This window comes from Mus caroli, unplaced genomic scaffold (assembly GCF_978045245.1).
Source record: "Mus caroli unplaced genomic scaffold, Mus_caroli_1 scaffold_13, whole genome shotgun sequence".
NCBI classification, from domain to species: Eukaryota; Metazoa; Chordata; class Mammalia; order Rodentia; family Muridae; genus Mus; species Mus caroli.
Window position 1 is genome coordinate 36,193,042 of NW_028227268.1, and position 19,893 is coordinate 36,212,934.

At 37.0% G+C, this 19,893-nt stretch overlaps 1 protein-coding gene across 1 annotated transcript in view; it reads left to right on the top strand.

Annotated features, from left to right (window-relative positions):
• Med13 (mediator complex subunit 13) overlaps nt 1-19,893 on the top strand; it is a 94,105-nt gene that overhangs the window by 28,528 nt on the left and 45,684 nt on the right. Inside the window, exons 7-9 of the mRNA XM_021176461.3 lie at nt 142-304; nt 848-958; nt 9,303-9,986. Coding sequence (XP_021032120.1) covers nt 142-304; nt 848-958; nt 9,303-9,986 — 958 coding nt within the window. The remainder of the gene's footprint in view (nt 1-141; nt 305-847; nt 959-9,302; nt 9,987-19,893) is intronic.

Below are 19,893 nucleotides of genomic sequence, written 5' to 3' on the forward strand. Positions count from 1 at the left end.
AAGAAAAAAAATTTGACCTCAGAATGTCACTAGAATTACAAAATAGAGCAAAGCATTCGAGGACTTAACAAAAACTCCAACTTGTTACTTTCAGTTTGCCTTTTACCTTTCTATAGCCTCTGTTTTTGTGTTTGTTTTCAGTTGATCCTCAGTCTGCACAGAAGTGGGTCAAATTTTCTTCAGTATCTGATGGCTTCAGCACTGACAGTACTAGCCATCATGGTGGGAAAATACCCAGAAAATTAGCAAATCATGTGGTGGATAGAGTCTGGCAAGAATGTAATATGAACAGATTACAGAACAAGTATGTATCTTTATTACTATTTGTCCATCTATCTACCCACCCACCCACCCACCCATCTATCCATCTGTCTATTTGTCTATCTTTCACTGTGTAGCTTTGGCTATCCTGGCACTCAGTATATAGCCGAGGCTGGTCTATCAAATTCACAATGCTTGTCCTCCCAAGTGCTGAGATGAAATGGATGCACCACCATTTTCAGTTGTATATTTATTTTGATATTTAAAACTTGCATGCTGCTTAATTAAGAGTATGGAATAAAAACAGAAAAATTAAATTTTAAAAATTAAAGATTAAGCTGGGTGGTGGCGGCACATGCATTTAATCCCAGGAATCAGGCGGCAGAGACAGAGGCATTCTCATCATCTTTGTGTTTGATGCCAGCCTGGTTTACAAACTGAGTCCAGGACAGCCAGGGCTACACAGAAACCCTGTCTTGAAGAAAAACCAAAAAATATAAACAAACAAACAAACAAACAAACAAACTTAAAGATGACATTCAGCTCTAATAGAAATATACTAAGGAATTTGTAACTCACACTTCAGGAGGAAGTATTCTGCTACATCCAGTGGCCTGTGTGAGGAAGAGACAGCCGATAAAATAGGATGCTGGGACTTCGTTGAAGCCACACAAAGAACAAGCTGCAGTTGTTTGAGGTAAGTTTATTTCCAATTGGTGATGCTTATGTGTATGTATATGTTATAATAATATTTGTTTGGGGTATTATGCAAATATGTAAGGATTTTTTTCCCCAAGGAGAAAATTGAGAAAAGATAGCCAGCAATTTCAAGCTGATTAGAGAAGTACAGAGAATTTATGGCATATTTTTTCCTTTATTTTTTCAGATGTGGGCTGTGTATCAGCTATAGATACACTTTTGGTGGTTGTTTTGAGGCTCTAACCACTTCTCTGGCTGACTTTGAACTTGAGATTTTCTTGTCTTAGCATTTAGAGTACTGGGATCACAGTCCTGGCCACCATCCTTGGGTCATACATCTCTGGAGGAACACATTCCTTACTTGGGTTATGTCTGAGAAATCTCCCCTGGGATTTTTATAGAAGAAATAGTTTTCAAATTTTTAAAATAGTAAATACATTGTTGAGTTTCGTGTAGCAGGTTGTTATTCTTGGGGAACTATCAGTGAGTTAACTAAAATAAGATTAAGAATTAATGATCTTACAGGAGACTTGACCAAAATATCAGCTTTCTAATTAACTGCATTTCTGAAGGTTTAGTAACAGAATGGTTTGACTTGGGATTCTTTGGGCAATTGGACTGATTTCATAATTTGAGACCTTTTTATAAGATTTGATTGTAAGGCTTTTGTCAAGTTTATTACTTTTTGGCGTATTAAAGGTAGATTATATGCTTTTACCACCACATAATAAATAATAGTGGTTTTGGTATCTGTTACCATACTTTGTGATTGGATATGTACCTATCCCTGTTTTCCCATGAAAATCATCTAAAGGAATGGAGTCCCAAGTTGTGGCCAAAGTTGTAGGTTTTTTTGTTTTGTTTTTGGTTTTTATACATTAACTGGGTTTACTTGAATATATTGACAGACTCTCAAGTGTTGTGGTGTGTTTTTATATACATTTAAGTTTTTACTTAGTTTTTTTGGGTTGAGCCATCTAATTTTTGAAAGGCAACACTTGAAAATTTGCCTCTGTTAGTAGATTAGAATAAGTATATGATACATTAACTAATATTTAACAGATTAAACTAGTTAACTACAGTTGTTCTTGAACATAATTTAAGAACAGAATTGACAACTTTTGTTTACTTGGTTAAATGTAGTTCACTCCCTGTTTTGTTGTATGGCCTATGAGCTGAAAATGAAAGGGCCTGGCTTGGTGGCACAGGCCTTTAATCCCAGGGGAGGCAGAGGCAGGCAGGTCTACAAAGCAAGTTGTAGGACAGCAAGGGCTGTTAGACAGAGAAACTTAAGCCGGGCGTGGTGGCGCACGCCTTTAGTCCCAGCACTTGGGAGGCAGAGGCAGGCGGATTTCTGAGTTCGAGGCCAGCCTGGTCTACAAAGTGAGGTCCAGGACAGCCAAGGCTACACAGAGAAACCCTGTCTCGAAAAACCAAAAAAAAAAAAAAAAGACAGAGAAACTTTGTCTTGAAAAAAACAACTGAAAAAAGAAACAAGTATTTCATTAAGTTTATGGTGTTTTATGTGTGTATGTACATCCTGTGCCTGCATTGGTCTGCGAGGTGAGAGGAGGATGTAGGGTCTTCTGGGACTAGAGTCAGAGACACTTGTGAGGCACTATGTTGGTGTGAGGATCAAACCTGGGTTCTCTAGAAGAGCAACCCCCGCTCTTAACCAGTGAAGTATTGTTCTAGCTTTTGGATTTTTTACATTTTAAAGAGTTTGAAAAAGTATTTTGTGATACATGAGTTATGACATACAAATTTTAGTGTATATAAATAAAAATTTATTGGAACATATCCATATCTCATTTTCATACTGTCTGTGATGCATTCACTTGGCAATGGCAGACAGAATTGACTAGTCATGTATCACTGTATGTGGGTATACATTTTGGGAAATTCTGGATCCTTAGGCTATGAGACCACTGGTGTGTGTGTGTGTGTGTGTGTGTGTGTGTGTGTGATTTGTATATACACGAACAGCTGCAACTCTTATTGTCTAGTCTCATAGAAAAGAGATTTCTTTGTCTATGTAGAGATTTTTATTGGGCAGCTCTTTTTTGTTTATAATGTGCTTTTGTTTTAGTTCTCTTAAAATAATAGATTTCAGTAATTTTATTTGAAGTGATTTTAGAGGAAGACGCTAAGGAATTACATTAACATTTCAATTCTTGTCCTTAAGACAAAAGTTTGCTTTTTGAAAGTTACTTACTTTCACATTTTAAAGAAATTCCTCCTAGGTTTATAGAAATTTTCATATACTAAATTAGTACATGTGATTTTTCCATATATTTCTATAGTTTAGTGTATTATGATATATATGTGTGTGATTTATTCCTCATAGATTAGAAAGCCAGTATTATTTCTGGGACATTTTATATTTGTTGTGCTGGTGGATTGGTGGATTGGCACACACACATGTATTGATATTTAATTTAGGACAACAGCTTTCCTAAACTCAGAATGCATGAATGAACAAGCCTCTTGCTGAAACCTATACTCTAGTGGAAGTGATAATTTGCTTACAAAAACTCAGTTCTCTTTCTAAAAAATTTAAGAGTGGTATGTGAACCAAAAAAAAAAAAAAAAAAAAAAAAAAAAAGCCGGGCGTGGTGGCGCACGCCTTTAATCCCAGCACTCGGGAGGCAGAGGCAGGCGGATTTCTGAGTTCAAGGCCAGCCTGGTCTACAAAGTGAGTTCCAGGACAGCCAAGGCTACACAGAGAAACCCTGTCTCGAAAAGAGTGGTATGTGTACAAGTCAGAAAATAGGGTAATGTGACTTTTAAACTCTTGTGACTTGAATTTACTCATTTCATACTCAGAAATTTGAGGCATCATATTTTCATATATAAAGGATTTTCTTGTGCTTGGACTGATCTGAAAACTGTCTTCAGAATTGCTATTACCAAGGAGGATAAAATTGTTTTCATTGCGTCTTTATGTTGGTAAGGGGGATTAGTAAGAGTAATAGGGAAAACTCTGGAAGAGATCACTTTGTCATACCATGAAGGTGACACGTCCTTTAGGAAGACTTACCCTCTTGTTTTTAGTATGGAATTATTGTTAGAATAATTCTCTGTAAAGAAGCCTTACATTTTGGAAAGGTCTATATAGAACAATAGGACGGGGACTTTAATGTCAACAATTTAAAGAGCTACTTCTAGTAATATTTGTAAGCCCTGATTAGTAGTTTCTTTCTTTATTTTTCAAAGATTCATTTATTTATTTTATGTATATGAGTACACTGTAGTTGTCTTCAGACACACCAGAAGAAGGCATCCGATCACATTGCAGATGTTTGTGAGCCACCATGTGGTTGCTGGGAATTGAACTCAGGGCCTTTGGAAGAACAATCAGTGCTCTCTCTCCAGCCTGTAGTTTCTTATTCACATAACAAAGTAAAGAAATGCAGCTGTTTACTGTTCCTGTTCCATATACATAAAGTATAGCCATGTATTTCACTTTGTCAATGGTGATCCTGTCCTCCCCACCCCCACCCCTGTCCCCCATGTCCCCCAAGTTTTTCTCTATGTTGTTCCTGTCTTGGAATGCTCTGTAGACCAAGCTGGCCCTGAAAGCTGGCCCTGAACTTGGAGATCTGCCTGCCTCCTGAGGACTGGAATTAAAGGCATGTGCCACCACACCCTGCTTGGATATGGCTATTATTTATTGCCTTGTAGGAAGTAGATTCTCAAAATTTATGTCAGTTCTCATTTATACTTAAACATTACTACTGCTAGAACTTAAGGATGTGACTCATTGGTAGAATATTTGCCTGGCATGGAGAAGAGTTGGTTTGATCTCCAGCACCTAGAGAAACAATAAATGAACTCCAAAGTGGTTTTGTTTATGTGAGCCTAATTTATATTCACTTTAGATACATTTTAAAGTACTACTTAATAAACAAATTATTCACTTTAGATACATTTTAAACCACTGCTTCATTAGAAAAAACCAGGAAACCTAATATACATCTACATGAACAAAGTATTTTTTTAAGTTAGATTAATTTATTAATTTATGTGTATGAGTGTTTTGCCTGCATGTGTATTTGTACCATGCGTGTACCTGGTACCAGTAGAGGTCAGAAGAGGGTATCTGATATCACTGAAACTGGAATTCCAAACTAGGAGCTGCCCTGTGAGCACTTGAAAATTGAACCTTGGTCCTTTGCAAGGACATTAAGTGATCTTAATGAATTACTAAACTTTATTAATTATTTTCATAAACTTTTTTTAAAAGATAAATTTTTTAGATTCTATTTTGATTGAATTTTTTATTTTTGGGGATGTGTGTGAAATAGGGTCTCTGTGTAGCCCTGGCTCTCCTGGAGCTTGTTTCCCACACCAGGCTGGCCTTGAATTCACAGAGATCCACCGGCCTCTACCTCCTCTCAAGCCCTGGGATTAAAGGTGCTTATCACCATGCCCTAAGTCAGTTGTAGTGTAGAAGCTAAAGCTGATTCCATTAATGTTTGGAACGATGTTTTACATAATATGATTTTATAACATCAAGTATTGGTCATTTGGAAGACAGTGGTTTGCTGAGTTATGCAAATTTAAATGTTGGAATATTTTGTTATATTTAATAATAAAAAATACATTTATGTCACCTGTGGCCTAATGTAACTTTCCAAAATTTTAAATGTTACTCAAAAGCTCAAATTTATCAGTTGTTCTTAATTAAAATGGCAAATTCACTGTGGTTTTTTTTTTTTTTTTTTTTTTTTTGGTTTTTCAAGACAGGGTTTCTCTGTGTAGCCCTGGGTGTCCTGGAACTCACTTTGTAGACCAGGCTGGCCTTAAAGAACCTTATTAAGCAATTTTATCAAATAATGAAAAAAAATGGATAATTATGGTTTATCAAAGATTATTTTCCTTTTTTGCATGTGACAAGATTTTGTTAAATAGCCACAGGTTAGTGTAGATCTCATGAAGCTGGTGGCTGGCCTCAGGCTGAGGGTTATTCTGCCATAGTCTCCAAGTTCTGGGTTGTGGTATTTGGTGCCACCATAGTCAATTCAGTGATTTGTTTTTTAAATAAAAGTGTTATTCCATGAAGAAAAAAACAGCTAGTTTAGCTTTAATAAAGCTCAAGTAACAATGTAAGTAATTTTCCTCAAAGCAGTCATTGACCTTAATTGTGTAGCAGAGAGGCTGCATATGGACCCATTTCTTCATACAGAATATGGAAAGCAGACCAAGTATATAAAGCCACTGAAGTTTAATAAAATGTGATCCTCCCCTTGGTTTTTGTAGGAAAAAAAAAAAAGAGACAAACTGAGTTTAAAGTAAAATTGGCTTTAAACATATCCTAAATTGATAGAGTGCATATCTAGCATACTGCACCAGCTCTGGGTTCAAACCTCTGTACAACATAAAACTCAGAAAACACAAATCAAGAAATGCCTGTGTATCTGTAGTGAAGAAAACAGCTCTCACCGCAAGCACATTTGGTGCTGCTCCAAGCAAGGGTCTGACTGCTGCTGGTCTGGTTCCATCACTGTGTCAGTGTACTGGGAAAGGCAATAATGCTCTGCTGTGAAAATCATTTTAACTGGGTGTGATGCCACCAGGCAGGAAATCCTGTCTCAAAAATCTTTTAAATTAAAAGTTTTAATCTCCACAACAGGCAAGTATTTGAGTAACTAAGAGATGAGTGATACTGTCATTATTTTTATACTAAATTATTCTATTGTTTCTTTTGGGGGTGTGTCTGTGTTACTTTTCCGTATCTTTATCTTCTCTTAATTAGGCTGCCATAGAGGTTTGGCATTCTGTTTGTTCTTGAGTCCTATGGTACAGTAGTATATGCTGTTAATTACTGAACCCTATTTTTCAGCATCTAGATCATGTTCTTCGAGCCACATACGAGGCATTTTTAAAAAAAATCATTTATTTTTATTTTATGCACATTGGTATTCTGCCTGCATGCATATCTGTGTGAGAGTGTTAGTTCCCCTGGAACTGGAATTACAGATAGTTGCTCTTAACCACTGAGCCATCTCTCCAGCACAATACAGGACATTTTTATTATTGTAGTAGAAACTTGTCTTAGAGTCAGCATTTTTGGCAAGAGTACTTCATAGACGATTGTTTTGTAGTATGCCACATAAGAAGAGACACAGGGTCTGGTTACCCTTCTTCTAAGAGTGTTTAAATTTTTTAACTAGTTGTAGTGGCCCATGCCTTTAACCCCAGTACTTGGAGGCCACCCTGGTGTACAGACAGTTCCAGGACTGACAGACGTGGCTGCATAAAAAAAAAAGTTTAACTTTGACTACAAGTTGATACTTTGACCTTTGCACTGAAGTTTCTATCAACTACAAATACAGTTTTGTTCTCTTGAGATCTTTGATTTCTTTTTTTTTTCTAAAAGATTTATTTTTATTATTTTTTAATTATGTGTCTTGAGTGTGAGTATGTGCCCATTAGTGTGGGCACCTGAGGAGGGCAGAGGCCTAGGATTCCCTGGAGCTAGAAGAGTTCCAGGCAATTGTGAGCTACCTAATAAAGGTGAAGGAGGTCTCAACCACTGAGCCATATCTCCAGCCTAAGATCTTTTTATTTCTTTTCTTGCTTTGCTGTGTTGGATAACTTTTTATTTAAATATTAAGCAATAGTGCATAGTTATTATTTGGTTATTAGTTAGTAATAGTTCCTTTGTTTTCTCATTTACTTTGTTAATGTAAAGAATAATACTGATTTATTTCCTTTTTTTTTTTGGTTTTTCGATACAGGGTTGCTCTGTGTAGCCCTGGCTGTCCTGGAACTCACTCTGTAGACCAGGCTGGCCTCGAACTCAGAAATCCGCCTGCCTCTGCCTCCTGAGTGCTGGGATTAAAGGCATGTGCCACCACCGCCCGGCTAATACTGATTTATTTTCATTTCTTTTCTATTGCCATACCTTAAATTTTTAGCTAGGATAAACCCCTTTTGCTTTATGATGATTGTTTTATACATTGCTGGGTTGACTTGTTCCTAATTATGTTAATTATTCACTTCTGTAAATGATGTGCCCTTCTGTTCTTGAAGAATATTGGTCTATGATTTTCGTACATTGTCTTTGATTTTGCTGTTTGGGTAATGATGAATTTGGTTTTTCTGTGTCCTTCAGATATTGGTCATGATTCCTTTGATAGTATCCAGTGAGATGTCCCAGACCTTGCGTGAAAGAACTATTCAGAGTGTTCTTTATCAGAAACTTCTGTGGAGATAAAACTGGTTGCCATTTTTAAAAACCGTTTTGATTTATTACACTTGTGTATTGGGGGTGGGCATGCACATGCAGCAATGAGAGTGTGGAGATCAGAAGACAGCCTGTAGGAGTTGATTCGTGCCTTCCCTGTGGCTTTCCAGAATTGACTCAGGTGGTTGTTGGCCTGTGCTAATGTTCTGTTGGTAGATTTGATTTAGCTAACAAGGCTCCCAGAATTAAAGAAAATATACTACTGAATTTAAAATTTCATATCCAACTCTTTATGAAGTAATTTCTTTGTGTAAAAAGAAATTTAAAAAATACATATATATCTTAGTCCTAACAAAATTATTAGATTTTAAGATATGGTTTAAGTCCTTCAGTTCAGAAATCCTTCATGGATGAAGATCAGGTTGTTTTAAACATTTCTTTTCCTTTTCTAGTTAAGTGATTTCTTCTGTAGTGCCAAATACTGGGAGAACCTAGGTAGGCCCATCTGTCAGTCAATTCTAGCACCTTTTAGACTAATCAGTTACTATAGTATTGTAATTAATGGCTAAGCTTGGGCAAGCCATTCTTAATAGTTACTAAGTCTGAGAAACCAGGTACATTTACAAATGAAGAAATTTCAAATTTCCTTATCCTTTTTATCTTAACTAGATTCATTGAGAAGCCAAGAGAGTAAGATGATGTAAGTTAGTTAGCTATTTGATCCCAGAGCTATTAAGTGAATGTGAGTTGATTTAAAGTTCTTTTATAAGACAATATGTGCATGAGTGTTTTGTCTGCATATATGTATGTGTGCCATATGTATGCGTGGTGCCTGAAGAGGTTAGAAGAAGGTTCCTTGGAACTGTAGTTAAATATGGTTGTGAGTTACCACATGAGTGCTGTGAATTGAACTGGAGTCCTTTGCAAGAGCCAGTGCTGCTTAACCATTACACCGTCTCTCCAGTTCTGCACATGGGCTTTATGAATTGTTCTGTACAAGCGATTTGTAAATTCAAATCATCATATTCTTAGAGTTGCATATGAAAAACGAATGACCTTACGTGTCTCATTATCTTACTTTATATACTTTGTCTAATAGTTGTATATTAACATAAATAACCTAAATCTTTTTTTTTTTTTAATTTTTCAGGCATAAAAGTCTCAAGACAAGAAATACTGGGCAACAAGGACAGGCACCATCTTTAGGGCAGCAACAGCAAGTACTTCCTAAGCACAAGACCAATGAGAAGCAAGACAAGAGTGAGAAGCCACAGAAGCGCCCCTTGACTCCCTTTCACCATCGTGTATCAGTTAGTGATGAGATTGGCATGGACACAGATTCAGCCAGCCAAAGACTTGTGATCTCTGCTGCAGATAGTCAAGTGAGGTTTTCAAACATCCGAACTAATGATGTAGCAAAGACTCCTCAGATGCATGGCACTGAACTGGCAAATTCACCTCAGCCTCCCCCACTTAGTCCTCATCCATGTGATGTGGTTGATGAAGGAGTGACTAAAACACCTTCAACTCCGCAGAGTCAACATTTTTATCAAATGCCAACACCGGATCCCTTGGTTCCTACCAAACCAATGGAAGATAGGATAGACAGTTTGTCCCAGTCTTTCCCACCTCCATTTCAGGAAGCTGTAGAACCTACCGTGTATGTTGGTACAGCAGTAAGCTTGGAAGAAGATGAAGCTAATGTAGCCTGGAAGTATTACAAAGTCCCAAAGAAAAAAGATGTAGAATTTTTACCACCTCAACTTCCAAATGATAAATTCAAGGATGATCCAGTTGGACCTTTTGGACAGGAAAGTGTAACATCAGTTACAGAGTATGTATTTTTTGTTTTTAATAGTCACTACTATTAAGTTAAGAGTAAAAAGTGATGCAAGTTCTTAATGCTGGGACGCTAGGCTTGGCTATAGGATAGGATTTATAAAAACAGATATTCTTGGTATTTGAATAATTTCTTTAATCTCTGAAGAAACCTTTTTATTATTAAACATTTAGCCACAAAAATGTAGAGAAAATAATGTGTCAAAACTTCAGTGACTGTCACCCAACTAAGGGGGTTGCCTATGACAAGATCCATCTATTCTTCTAGTTCTTCTTTCACTGGCCTGAATTTAGCACTTATTTCTACACATGCCTTACAACATACTTAGTTAATTTGTAGAATTGCTTTGTTGATCTTCTGTTATTAGTGGATCTGCTATAGTATGTCTACTTTTAGATGTTTTTTCTTAGCAACAAATTAGGTAGCAGTGAATTGGGGAGGGTGGATACACATTTGCTTGTATAGAATTTCTTTAGGAAGCACTTGTGAAAGAGGAATTGTCACATCTTGAGATGTATCCTTTTTCAATGAAAGGTTTTAGAGCCAGTTTGCTCTTCAAATAACTGGCCTACAGTTTGTACCATCATAAGCCAGTAGACCATGAAAATACTGTTGGTTTTCATTTTTATCAGACCTTGGCAGAAGACTATTTTAACTGCATGAAGAATGGCAAGGCATTATTTTGATGCATGTTTGTAGATTTCTAGTAATATTAAACATCATTTAAAATTTTCATTGAACAATTAGTGTTCTTCATCTGTGAATTACCTGCCTAAACTTGAATGTTTCCTTTTCTTTCTTTATTCTTCCCATATTTTTGGTCCTAGTCCTGTATTACTAAATGTAATATAGATACCTCTCTATATCTAGTTTGCCAACTTTGTTCACTTAATATGTGGCAAACTTTTGGCAGAATGTGGCTTTCTTTTGGGTTTTCCTTTCCTTTATATATTGCTTGGAATACAATCTTAGCCAACCCAATAAGGTCTTTTTATTTTTAATGTGTAAATTTTTCTAATAGTGTAAATCAACCAGCAAAACACCTTTATAGACTTTTTTTTTTTTTTTTTTTTGGTTTTTGGTTTTTGGTTTTTGGAGACAGGTTTTCTCTGTATAGCCCTGGCTGTCCTGGAACTCACTTTGTAGACCTCAGTAGTTTTTGTAGTTTGGCCTCGAACTCAGAAATCCGCCTGCCTCTGCCTCCCAAGTGCTGGGATTAAAGGCGTGTGCCACCACTACCCAGTCTTTATAGACAGTTTAAATTTATGAGTATGGAGATTTTGCCTGCATATTTATGTGTGCACTGCATGTGTTTCTGGTGACGTCAGAGCCCAGAGGAGTCTGTTGCATCTCCTGAAGTTGCAGACAGTTGTGAGCCGCCATGTGTGTGATGCTGGGAATTGAACTCCTGTGCTCGGAAAGAGCAGCTAGTGTTTTTTGGCCATCCCACTGTTAGTCTTAATGTCACATGATGTATTAGTTGCTTAAGATTGTAGACATCCTCCCTTTTCTTTTTGTGTTTCCTGTAGTCCTGGCATCCAATTCAGTTCTGAGTGAATGCCCGGCAAGCAGTCTTGTTACTGAGCAATACTCCCAAGTACTTGGTGGCCTTTGTTTTTGTTTTGTTTTGTTTTAGTTTTGCTTTGTGTGCATGGAACTTTTCAGCCTACAGCACATGCATGCCTACTACCCTCCGACGCCTTTGGAACCTAAGGTTGTGATGCTCTATGGGTACAGGCAGTTGACTACTGTTGCTCTATAACCCGGGGAGGGGAGCCGGATTCACAGTCAGGGAAGGATGGTTCACTTCTTCCTTGTGGTCGTGGTGCTCTATGGAGTCAGGGAACCTGTCCAGTAACAACGCTAGAAGCAGTACCTGGAAGTGCACTCTGTTAAGTACAAAGGAATGTGTTTCCTTATGCCATTTGCACACCATTATGTCATCACCCTTTGTCAGTAGCTCCTCACCACCGCCCTTCTCTGTGCTGTCCATCTCTGACTGGTTCCCTTTCTTTGGATAGTAGTCTTTCATTGTTTTTGTTTCTTAAGTCATGTAGTTCATTACTCTTTTTAATCTTTTCTTCCCTTAAGATCTCTTTTTCTCACCTCACGATCTTTTTTTTAAAATACACATTCTTTTTTTTGGGGGGGTGGGGGGGTGGGTTTCAAGACAGGGATTCTCTGTGTAGCCCTGGCTGTCCTGGAACTCACTCTGTAGACCAGGCTGGCCTCGAACTCAGAAATCGGCCTGCCTCTGCCTCCCGAGTGCTGGGATTAAAGGCGTGCGCCACCACGCCCGGCTCTCACCTCATGATCTTATTATGACCTTCATGACCTACACACACTTACACATATACTTGTGTATGTTTACACACACACACACACACACACACACGTTCCATATGTAAGAAAATAGCTCATCCCCTTTCTGAGTCTGGCTTATTTTGCCTAACATAATGATTTCTAGTTCTATCCATTTTCCTGCAAATGTCATTTCATTTTCTTTAATGGGTGCATAAAATTTCATTATGTTTGTACCATACTTTATTTATTGATGGATGTGTAAGCTGCCATCATTCGCTGGCTTTTGTTTAATAATGAGTCTGCTATAAGCACACTTGGGTGAGTGTCTTGATGGATCATATATGGTCGCTCTCTACTTTTAGTTTTTTTGAAGAAACTTTATGAGATTTCCATCATGCTTATACTAGAAGCGGGGAAGTGTTTGTTTCCCCATATCCTTGCCAGCATTTGTTGTCCCTCCCCACAGTTTTTGGATAGCCATTCTGACTAGGATAAGATAGGATCTTGAATTTGCATTCTTGAACTGCTAAGCAGCATTCACTCTTATCTTCTACTTGCTTTCTGATTTAGCCACAATATCTTCTTTTGCTGCTGCCTCCCGAGTGCTGGGATCAAAGGTGTGCGCCACCATGCCTGGCTAATATCTTCTTTAAAAAAAAAAAAGAAAGAAAGGCCAGGCTCATGCCTCATGGTTTCTCAGATTACATTAGAGGAGCAGAGAACCACTTACCTTTTATCATTTAGTGTTGCTTGAGAGTTGTTGGAAAATTTTATGATTATTCTGTCCAAGTTATGGTCTGTCTTCATTCTGCCAAATCACTGCCTCTCTTATATAGTGTTTTTAAAAATTGGTTAGTTACATTTTTATATCTGAAATTATGTATTTATTAATGGAGGCTGTTCCTTGTTAAAATGTAAGCTCTACAAGGGCAAGTGCTCTTGTTTACTGCTCTACTTCTCTTAGCACAAGAACATACATGGTATCCAGGCAGCCTTAGAACTAGAGTAATGCTGTGCACATTGTAGAGACCCCACAGATGTCTGGATGAATCAGATGACAGTATGGCTAGACACTTTACTATTCTACAACTTTTTTTTCTTTCCAGGTTGGATTTTCTTACTTATTGTAGAAATGTAGTGATATGAATATTTTTACATTAGAAAGCTTTCGAATGAGTTTTTATGGGCACATTATGTTCTTAAGATCTAAGCATTCTGGCCATAGCTTTAAACACATGTATTGGTTGCTTAAGCTTATAACATTTAACCTCAGAATCTGTTAAAACAATTACTTCACATTTTCCTCATTGAATACAAATGAGAAGCGTAAAGTAGAATCACAGTGTGCCCAGTAGACTGGTACTGCGTCATGGTTCTGTGAGTTTAGGACAGAACAGATTTCTGCTTCTGCCTACTTCTGGCCTCCCATGCCCCTCTGTCATAGAGAAGGGAAAGACAAACAATCAAACTTGAATAAAAGTTTGTTGTTAGTTTTATTTAAGCAAATTTAATTTTTTATTTTGTGGAATTGTATGTCTTTTTTGTTGTTGTTGTTATACCAGATAGGAAACTATATTCTGTCAGAATTCCTCTTTAGTACTAAGCCTTATTGTTGTAGCACAGTGATAGATGTCACGGAAAGTTACATAACAGGTTTCGTTTCTCTGTTATCTCAGAAGCATTTATGAAATATAATAGTTTTGTACTTGGTAGGTTAGAAATAAGAGCAAGGGGCTTGAGAGATTGCTCAGTGGTTAAGAGCACCGACTGCTCTTTGAAGGTCCTGAGTTCAAATCCCAGCAACCACATGGTGGCTCACAACCGTCTGTAATGAGATCTGATGCCCTCTTCTGGTACATCTGAAGACAGCTACAGTGTACTTACATATAACAATAAATAAATCTTTAAAAAAAAAAAAAAGAAATAAGAGCAAGAGATTGGTGTTTGTTGCCTTGTGGTTCCCTCCTTTTCCCTGGAATCACTGGAATGGCAGGAATTCTTAGGTGACACTTGTCAGTGTCCACTTTTAGTTGTCAGAGCTCAAGATGTGTTCCTGACATCTGGTAGTTAGATATTAGTGATGCTACTAAGTGGCTTTTAAGTGTACATGGTAGTATCCCACAACAAAAAAATTGTGCAGCACAAAGAAAGGGCTGTGTTATCTTAATGTGTCTTAAAAGATCCTTTATTATAAAAAACTTGCAAATAGAAAGCCACATACCAAAGTTATAATGGGCTTTAAAGTCTGTATAACTTAATGAACTTAATACAGTTAAAATTAGCGTAAAATATATTTGATAATATGGCTTTTAAAGAAATTTGACCCCTAAAACTGTTAGCAAATTAAATGGGCCAAATGTATGTAATAATTAGGTTCTTTAGAGTTGTACTATTTTGTTGGGCAGTGGTGGTACATGCCTTTAATCCCAGCATTCTGGAGGCAGAGGTACATGAATCACACACAAATCTCTGAATATGAGGCCAGCAGAGTGAGTTCTAGGACAGCCGCTTCATAATGAAATCCTGTCTTGGAAAAACAAAACAAAACAAACAAAAAAACGAGGAGGGTGGAGTGTTTGTGTGTGTGTGTGTGTGTTTGAGAGAGAGATTGTGTAAGTGAGAGAGAGTGAGAGTTAGTTGTACTATTTTAGTTCCCCACACCACTTGTGAAATATTTGACTTGGTCATTGATATTACTGTTAACCCCAAATCTTTTTAGAAGGACTTGATAATTTGGTACCTGGTATTAATATTCTTAGTTGATCATTGGAAAGTTCAGGAGCACATTTATCTCATTAGAGACAGATGGTGTCCCTTACTGAAATAAGTTTATGATTCACCATTATGTTCTTTTGATTGCATCTCAACAACCTAATTTTTTTGGATGAACTATTAACACAGTCTCTCTTCTATGAAGTTCTGACTGTCCTGGAACTTATTAGGTTGGTCTTGAATTCATAGAGATCTGTCTACCTGCTTCTGCCTCTGGGAGTGCTGGGATTAAAGGCTTATGCCACCACTCCTGGCCTCTTTTTTTTTTCTTTTTTCGAGACAGGGTTTTTCTGTGTAGCCCTGGCTGTCCTGGAACTCACTTTGTAGACCAGGCTGGCCTCGAACTCAGAAATCTGCCTGCCTCTGCCTCCCGAGTGCTGGGATCAAAGGCGTGCGCGACCACGCCCTGCTCACTCCTGGCCTCTTAACAATGTCTCTTTGTAGGAACAGAAATTCTTCCTTCCTTTCCTTCCTTTCCTTCCTTCCTTCATTTATGGCTTTTTGAGACAGGGTTTCTTTAGTGTGTATGTGTGTGATTTATTTATTTATTGCTTTTTGAGACAGGGTTTCTTTATGTAGCTGGTGTTCCTGGAACTCACTCTGTAGACCAGGCTGGCCTCAAATTCAGAGATCCACCTGCCTCTGCCTCTTAAGTGCTGGGATTAAAGGTGTACTCCTCTACCACCTTGCAGTTTTGACATGTTTTTAAACAGCTTAAGGCTGCAAATTATTTGTCTTTACTAGGGAATTAGGAACAAGAAGAATGGGAAGAAATATGGACGTTATAGATGAAGTTGTTTTTCGAAATAGAAGTGCCTTGAAACAACTGATAAAATTTAAAAAGTAAGGTCTTTGTGAATAGTTAAGCTCTGGCTAAATAATGACATCCTTATAAAGGAAGGGGAAATATGTATGTAGTGATAGAAGAGAGTCTATAGATACATTATAAACTTTAGATCTTAGGTATATGGTATGTGTATGCATACATGATCTTTGGTCATTAATTAGATGATATAAGCAGTACCTGTTTTCCTGGAGAGGGATCAGCATACTTTTGACCTGTCCTTCTGTCCTTATGACTTTATAGCTATGTGAATATAAGACATGGACACTGTAAAAATATGTCTTTAGAAATGTGAAATACCAGCAATTTGTACACATGTTAATAAACCAGTGAGGCATAAACGGTACAGGGAAGGAATGCATTAGAAGAATTATTTTCATTATGAGTGTTGCCTTTTATAGGTTTGTACCTTTAAGGATAATTGTCAGTTTGAGAAGCTTAAAATTTGTGTTTCCATTGGTGTAAAGAAATGGTGTTTACTGTTGGTGCTTCAATGTGGCACTATGCCCCGTAGGTGGGCGGATACACGAGAGCCATGGATGAGCTCAGTTGGAAGGGTGCTTGCTTGGTAGTGTGCTTGAAGCTAGGTTCAATCGTTAGCACTGCTGAGAAAATCAAGTGTGGTGGTGTACATGTGTAACCTTAACACTCAGGAGGTGGAAGCCAGAAGATACAGAAATCTTGGCATCCTTGAGTACATAGAGAATTAGAGGCTAATGTGGGGTCTGAAACAGAATGGATAAATGAGGGAAGCATTGCTCTTAATATTCTCCAGTTTCCTTCTGACTAAATTGGATATCAGATCTCTCTGAGACTGGAGTTGCAGATGATTGTGAGCTTTCTTGTGGGTGCTGAGAATCAAACCCATAACCTGTGGAAAACAGGCTTAGGCTGCAGTGCTTTTAACAGCTGAGTCATTACTTGAGCCCCAGTATTCTACAGTTTTAATAGTTTTGGCTGCTTCACTAGTACAGAATAATATAGTTAATTATTTCTCCATAAAAAGTGAGAACTTTTTCATGAGCTATGCTGAATTATGATTCCTTTTCTAATCTTTTGTTGTTGTTTTGGGTTTTTTTGTTTGTTTGTTTTTTGGGGGGGTGGGGTTTCGAGACAGGGTTTCTCTGTGTAGCCCTGGCTGTCCTGGCACTCACTTTGTAGACCAGGCTGGCCTCGAACTCAGAAATCTGCCTGCCTCTGCCTCCCGAATGCTGGGATTAAAGGCATGCGCCACCACCGCCCGGCATAATTTACTAGGAGAAAGGGAAAGTTGGGGATATATAGCAGTATAGCATATCCCTTATGCAAGGTGTCTACATCTGTGATGAATATCTTTATCTTTTTCCTGGTTATTTTCAATTTGTTAGTTATGATTGAAACTGTTTTAGAATAGAGACTAATGACTTTTTAAATTGTGTAGGTTATTTAGTTTGTGTTTTTTTTTGAGACAAGGAAAGTCTTGGTACCTTTGAACCTGCCTGCCTCTCGCCTTTCTTTGCCTCTTGTTTCTTGAGTGCTAGTGTTATGTGTATGCTCTACTACCTCTGGCCTAGAGATTTAAGAGTTAAAGATAGCCCTTGTGCAGTGCACATTTTTTATTCCAGTAATCTCTTTAATTCAAGTTTAAACACAGCCTGGGCTACATTGCAAGTTCCAGAACAGCCTGGGCTACATAGAGAGACCCTGGCTCAAAACAAACAACAAACCCAAAAATTTAAAGATAGAAAAATTCATGCCAAGAAACATGGTTGTTTTGATATTTTAAAAAAGGATTTAGCATGTTTCAATGTAATATGAAGATGCTTAAAAACAATCTATTTTAATTTAGTTGGTGTTTCTAAAACCTGAGCAAAGGCAGCTTGCTTGAGCCTAGCTCTTCACATTTTCTTCTATAGTTCGGATACATTAGGATTTTAAATTATAGTCATCAGAAGAGTCCTTGTGTTATAGTAGATCCACCAGATAGTTATTGTATGTATATAGTTAGAAAATGCATTATTTGATCTCCGAAAATAGTAGTTTTGATTGTTTCATAGAAAGAAGCCTGTGATGAAATAAACTTGTTTTCATTTCACTGTACTCAAACCTTTTAAGAATTCTGTTTGCTATTTATTTTAATGCAATAAAATTATACTTTTGACAGCTCAAGGATTATTTCTGAATATGGAGATGGTACTAGGGCTAGTACCATTTAAAAAAGTGGGAGGATTTTGAGCTATTCAGTTCTTCTGTTTTTAACATCTCCTCCTTAGTTTATCTCCTATAATTGTTAATGCATATTGTCAAACGTTGTCTGGAAGAATTCTTTTGAATAAAGACTTAAAAGTTTTATGTGAGTGCATATCAAGAGAGTGTGCTGTTATCTTAGTGAGAGGAAGGAGATGCAATTAATGAAAACTATACAGGCAATTTATTTCCTAGTTTGGGCTTTTCAATGCTTCCTGTCATTATTGTACCTGAACTTCCAGTTTGTATTTAGTTTTGTATCTAATTGAAATTACCTTTGTAGTTAGTAATTTAATTAGGCTCTATGTGAAAGTTCCTTTTGGGAAAGGACAGGTATTATTTATATTTAGGAAATCTTCTGTGTACTGTATATTTGGATAGAGACATGATAATTTGTTTGAATCTGGCACTTTAAAAATTTTACTTTTACTATGATTTTAATATAGAATGTATAATGTTATTTTACATCAACTTTATTGTGACTTGATATTAATGAGTACATTTAAAATTTTTGCATATGCCAACGTCTCCAAGATCACTTCAATAAAATAAGGAAACATTGTCTTTTGGCAGTGTACTTGGTTTACTCCTCTTTACTTGTAACAGAGCTCTGTGCAGTGTGTTTACTCCTTTTAATGATGTTACTGCACAACAGTTTAATAATTACGTATTTAAATAATGTGGCAGTCTTTTTGCTCTGTCAAAGGACGGCTTGGTAAGAAAGAGAAGATTTGTTAACTTTCACTGTGCCATTCAGTCTAGCTGCAGGGTATTTTGTTATCCTTTACCATCTGGGTAGGTATTAGAAGACGAATAGTTTAGCACTTAAGTTTTAATTTTTATCTTTGCCACTAAATGACCTTGGCCCAAACTATTTGTTGCTAAATAATTCTAATCATTTAGAGACCACCCTTTATATCCATCATAGAAAGTTATTTTTACTAAAAAAGGGTATAACAAATTAAATACTATGTTAAAAATATTCATATTAGCATATTCAACAGTTTTTAGCAAAGTTATTCAAGGTCGAATGTGTTGAAGTAGAGTTACTTTTCAGATACAAATGTTCATCTGTTTATAGAAAGAACTATCTAGTAGTTATTAATTTAATTTGGCTCTATGTGAAAGTTCCTTTTGGGAACGGACAGGTATTATTTATATTTAGGAAATCTTCTGTGTACTGTATATTTGGATAGAGACAGGATAATTTGTTTGAATCTGGCACTTCAAGTTCAGAAGAAGATCTTCAAGAAAGAACTATCTTAGTGAATAATTAATATATTTCCATTGACAGTTGTGCCACAAGTGTGTTTTTATGAAACTGTAGACTTGGAATGTTAGATTTGGGGATTTGTCTAATATCGTTAGAATAGTAGTAATTGCTTGAGCATCTGATAAAACATTCAGGAAACACTGGCTTTTATTTTGATAGACTCTGTTTCACTCCATAGGGAACCGAGTGGAGGCAGTGCTAGGTATTAATAATAGATTGAAGTTTGATGTCATTCATACAGCTTACAGTCTGGGCAGTAACTTCCTGCTCCAAACTCTTCATAAGTCTTGTTTAAGTGTTGAGAGGAGATGGTGAGTGGCATCAGTCCTTGGTTTTCCTTCGGTGTTTATGTATTTAAGATGAGATCTCATTCTCTAGCTCAGTCTGCCCTGAGTGCTGGGATTACCTGTGTGATCGTGCTTTCTAATGTAAAAGAGTAGTTTACTTCACAGTACAAGATACTAATGCTAATTAGCTTAGTT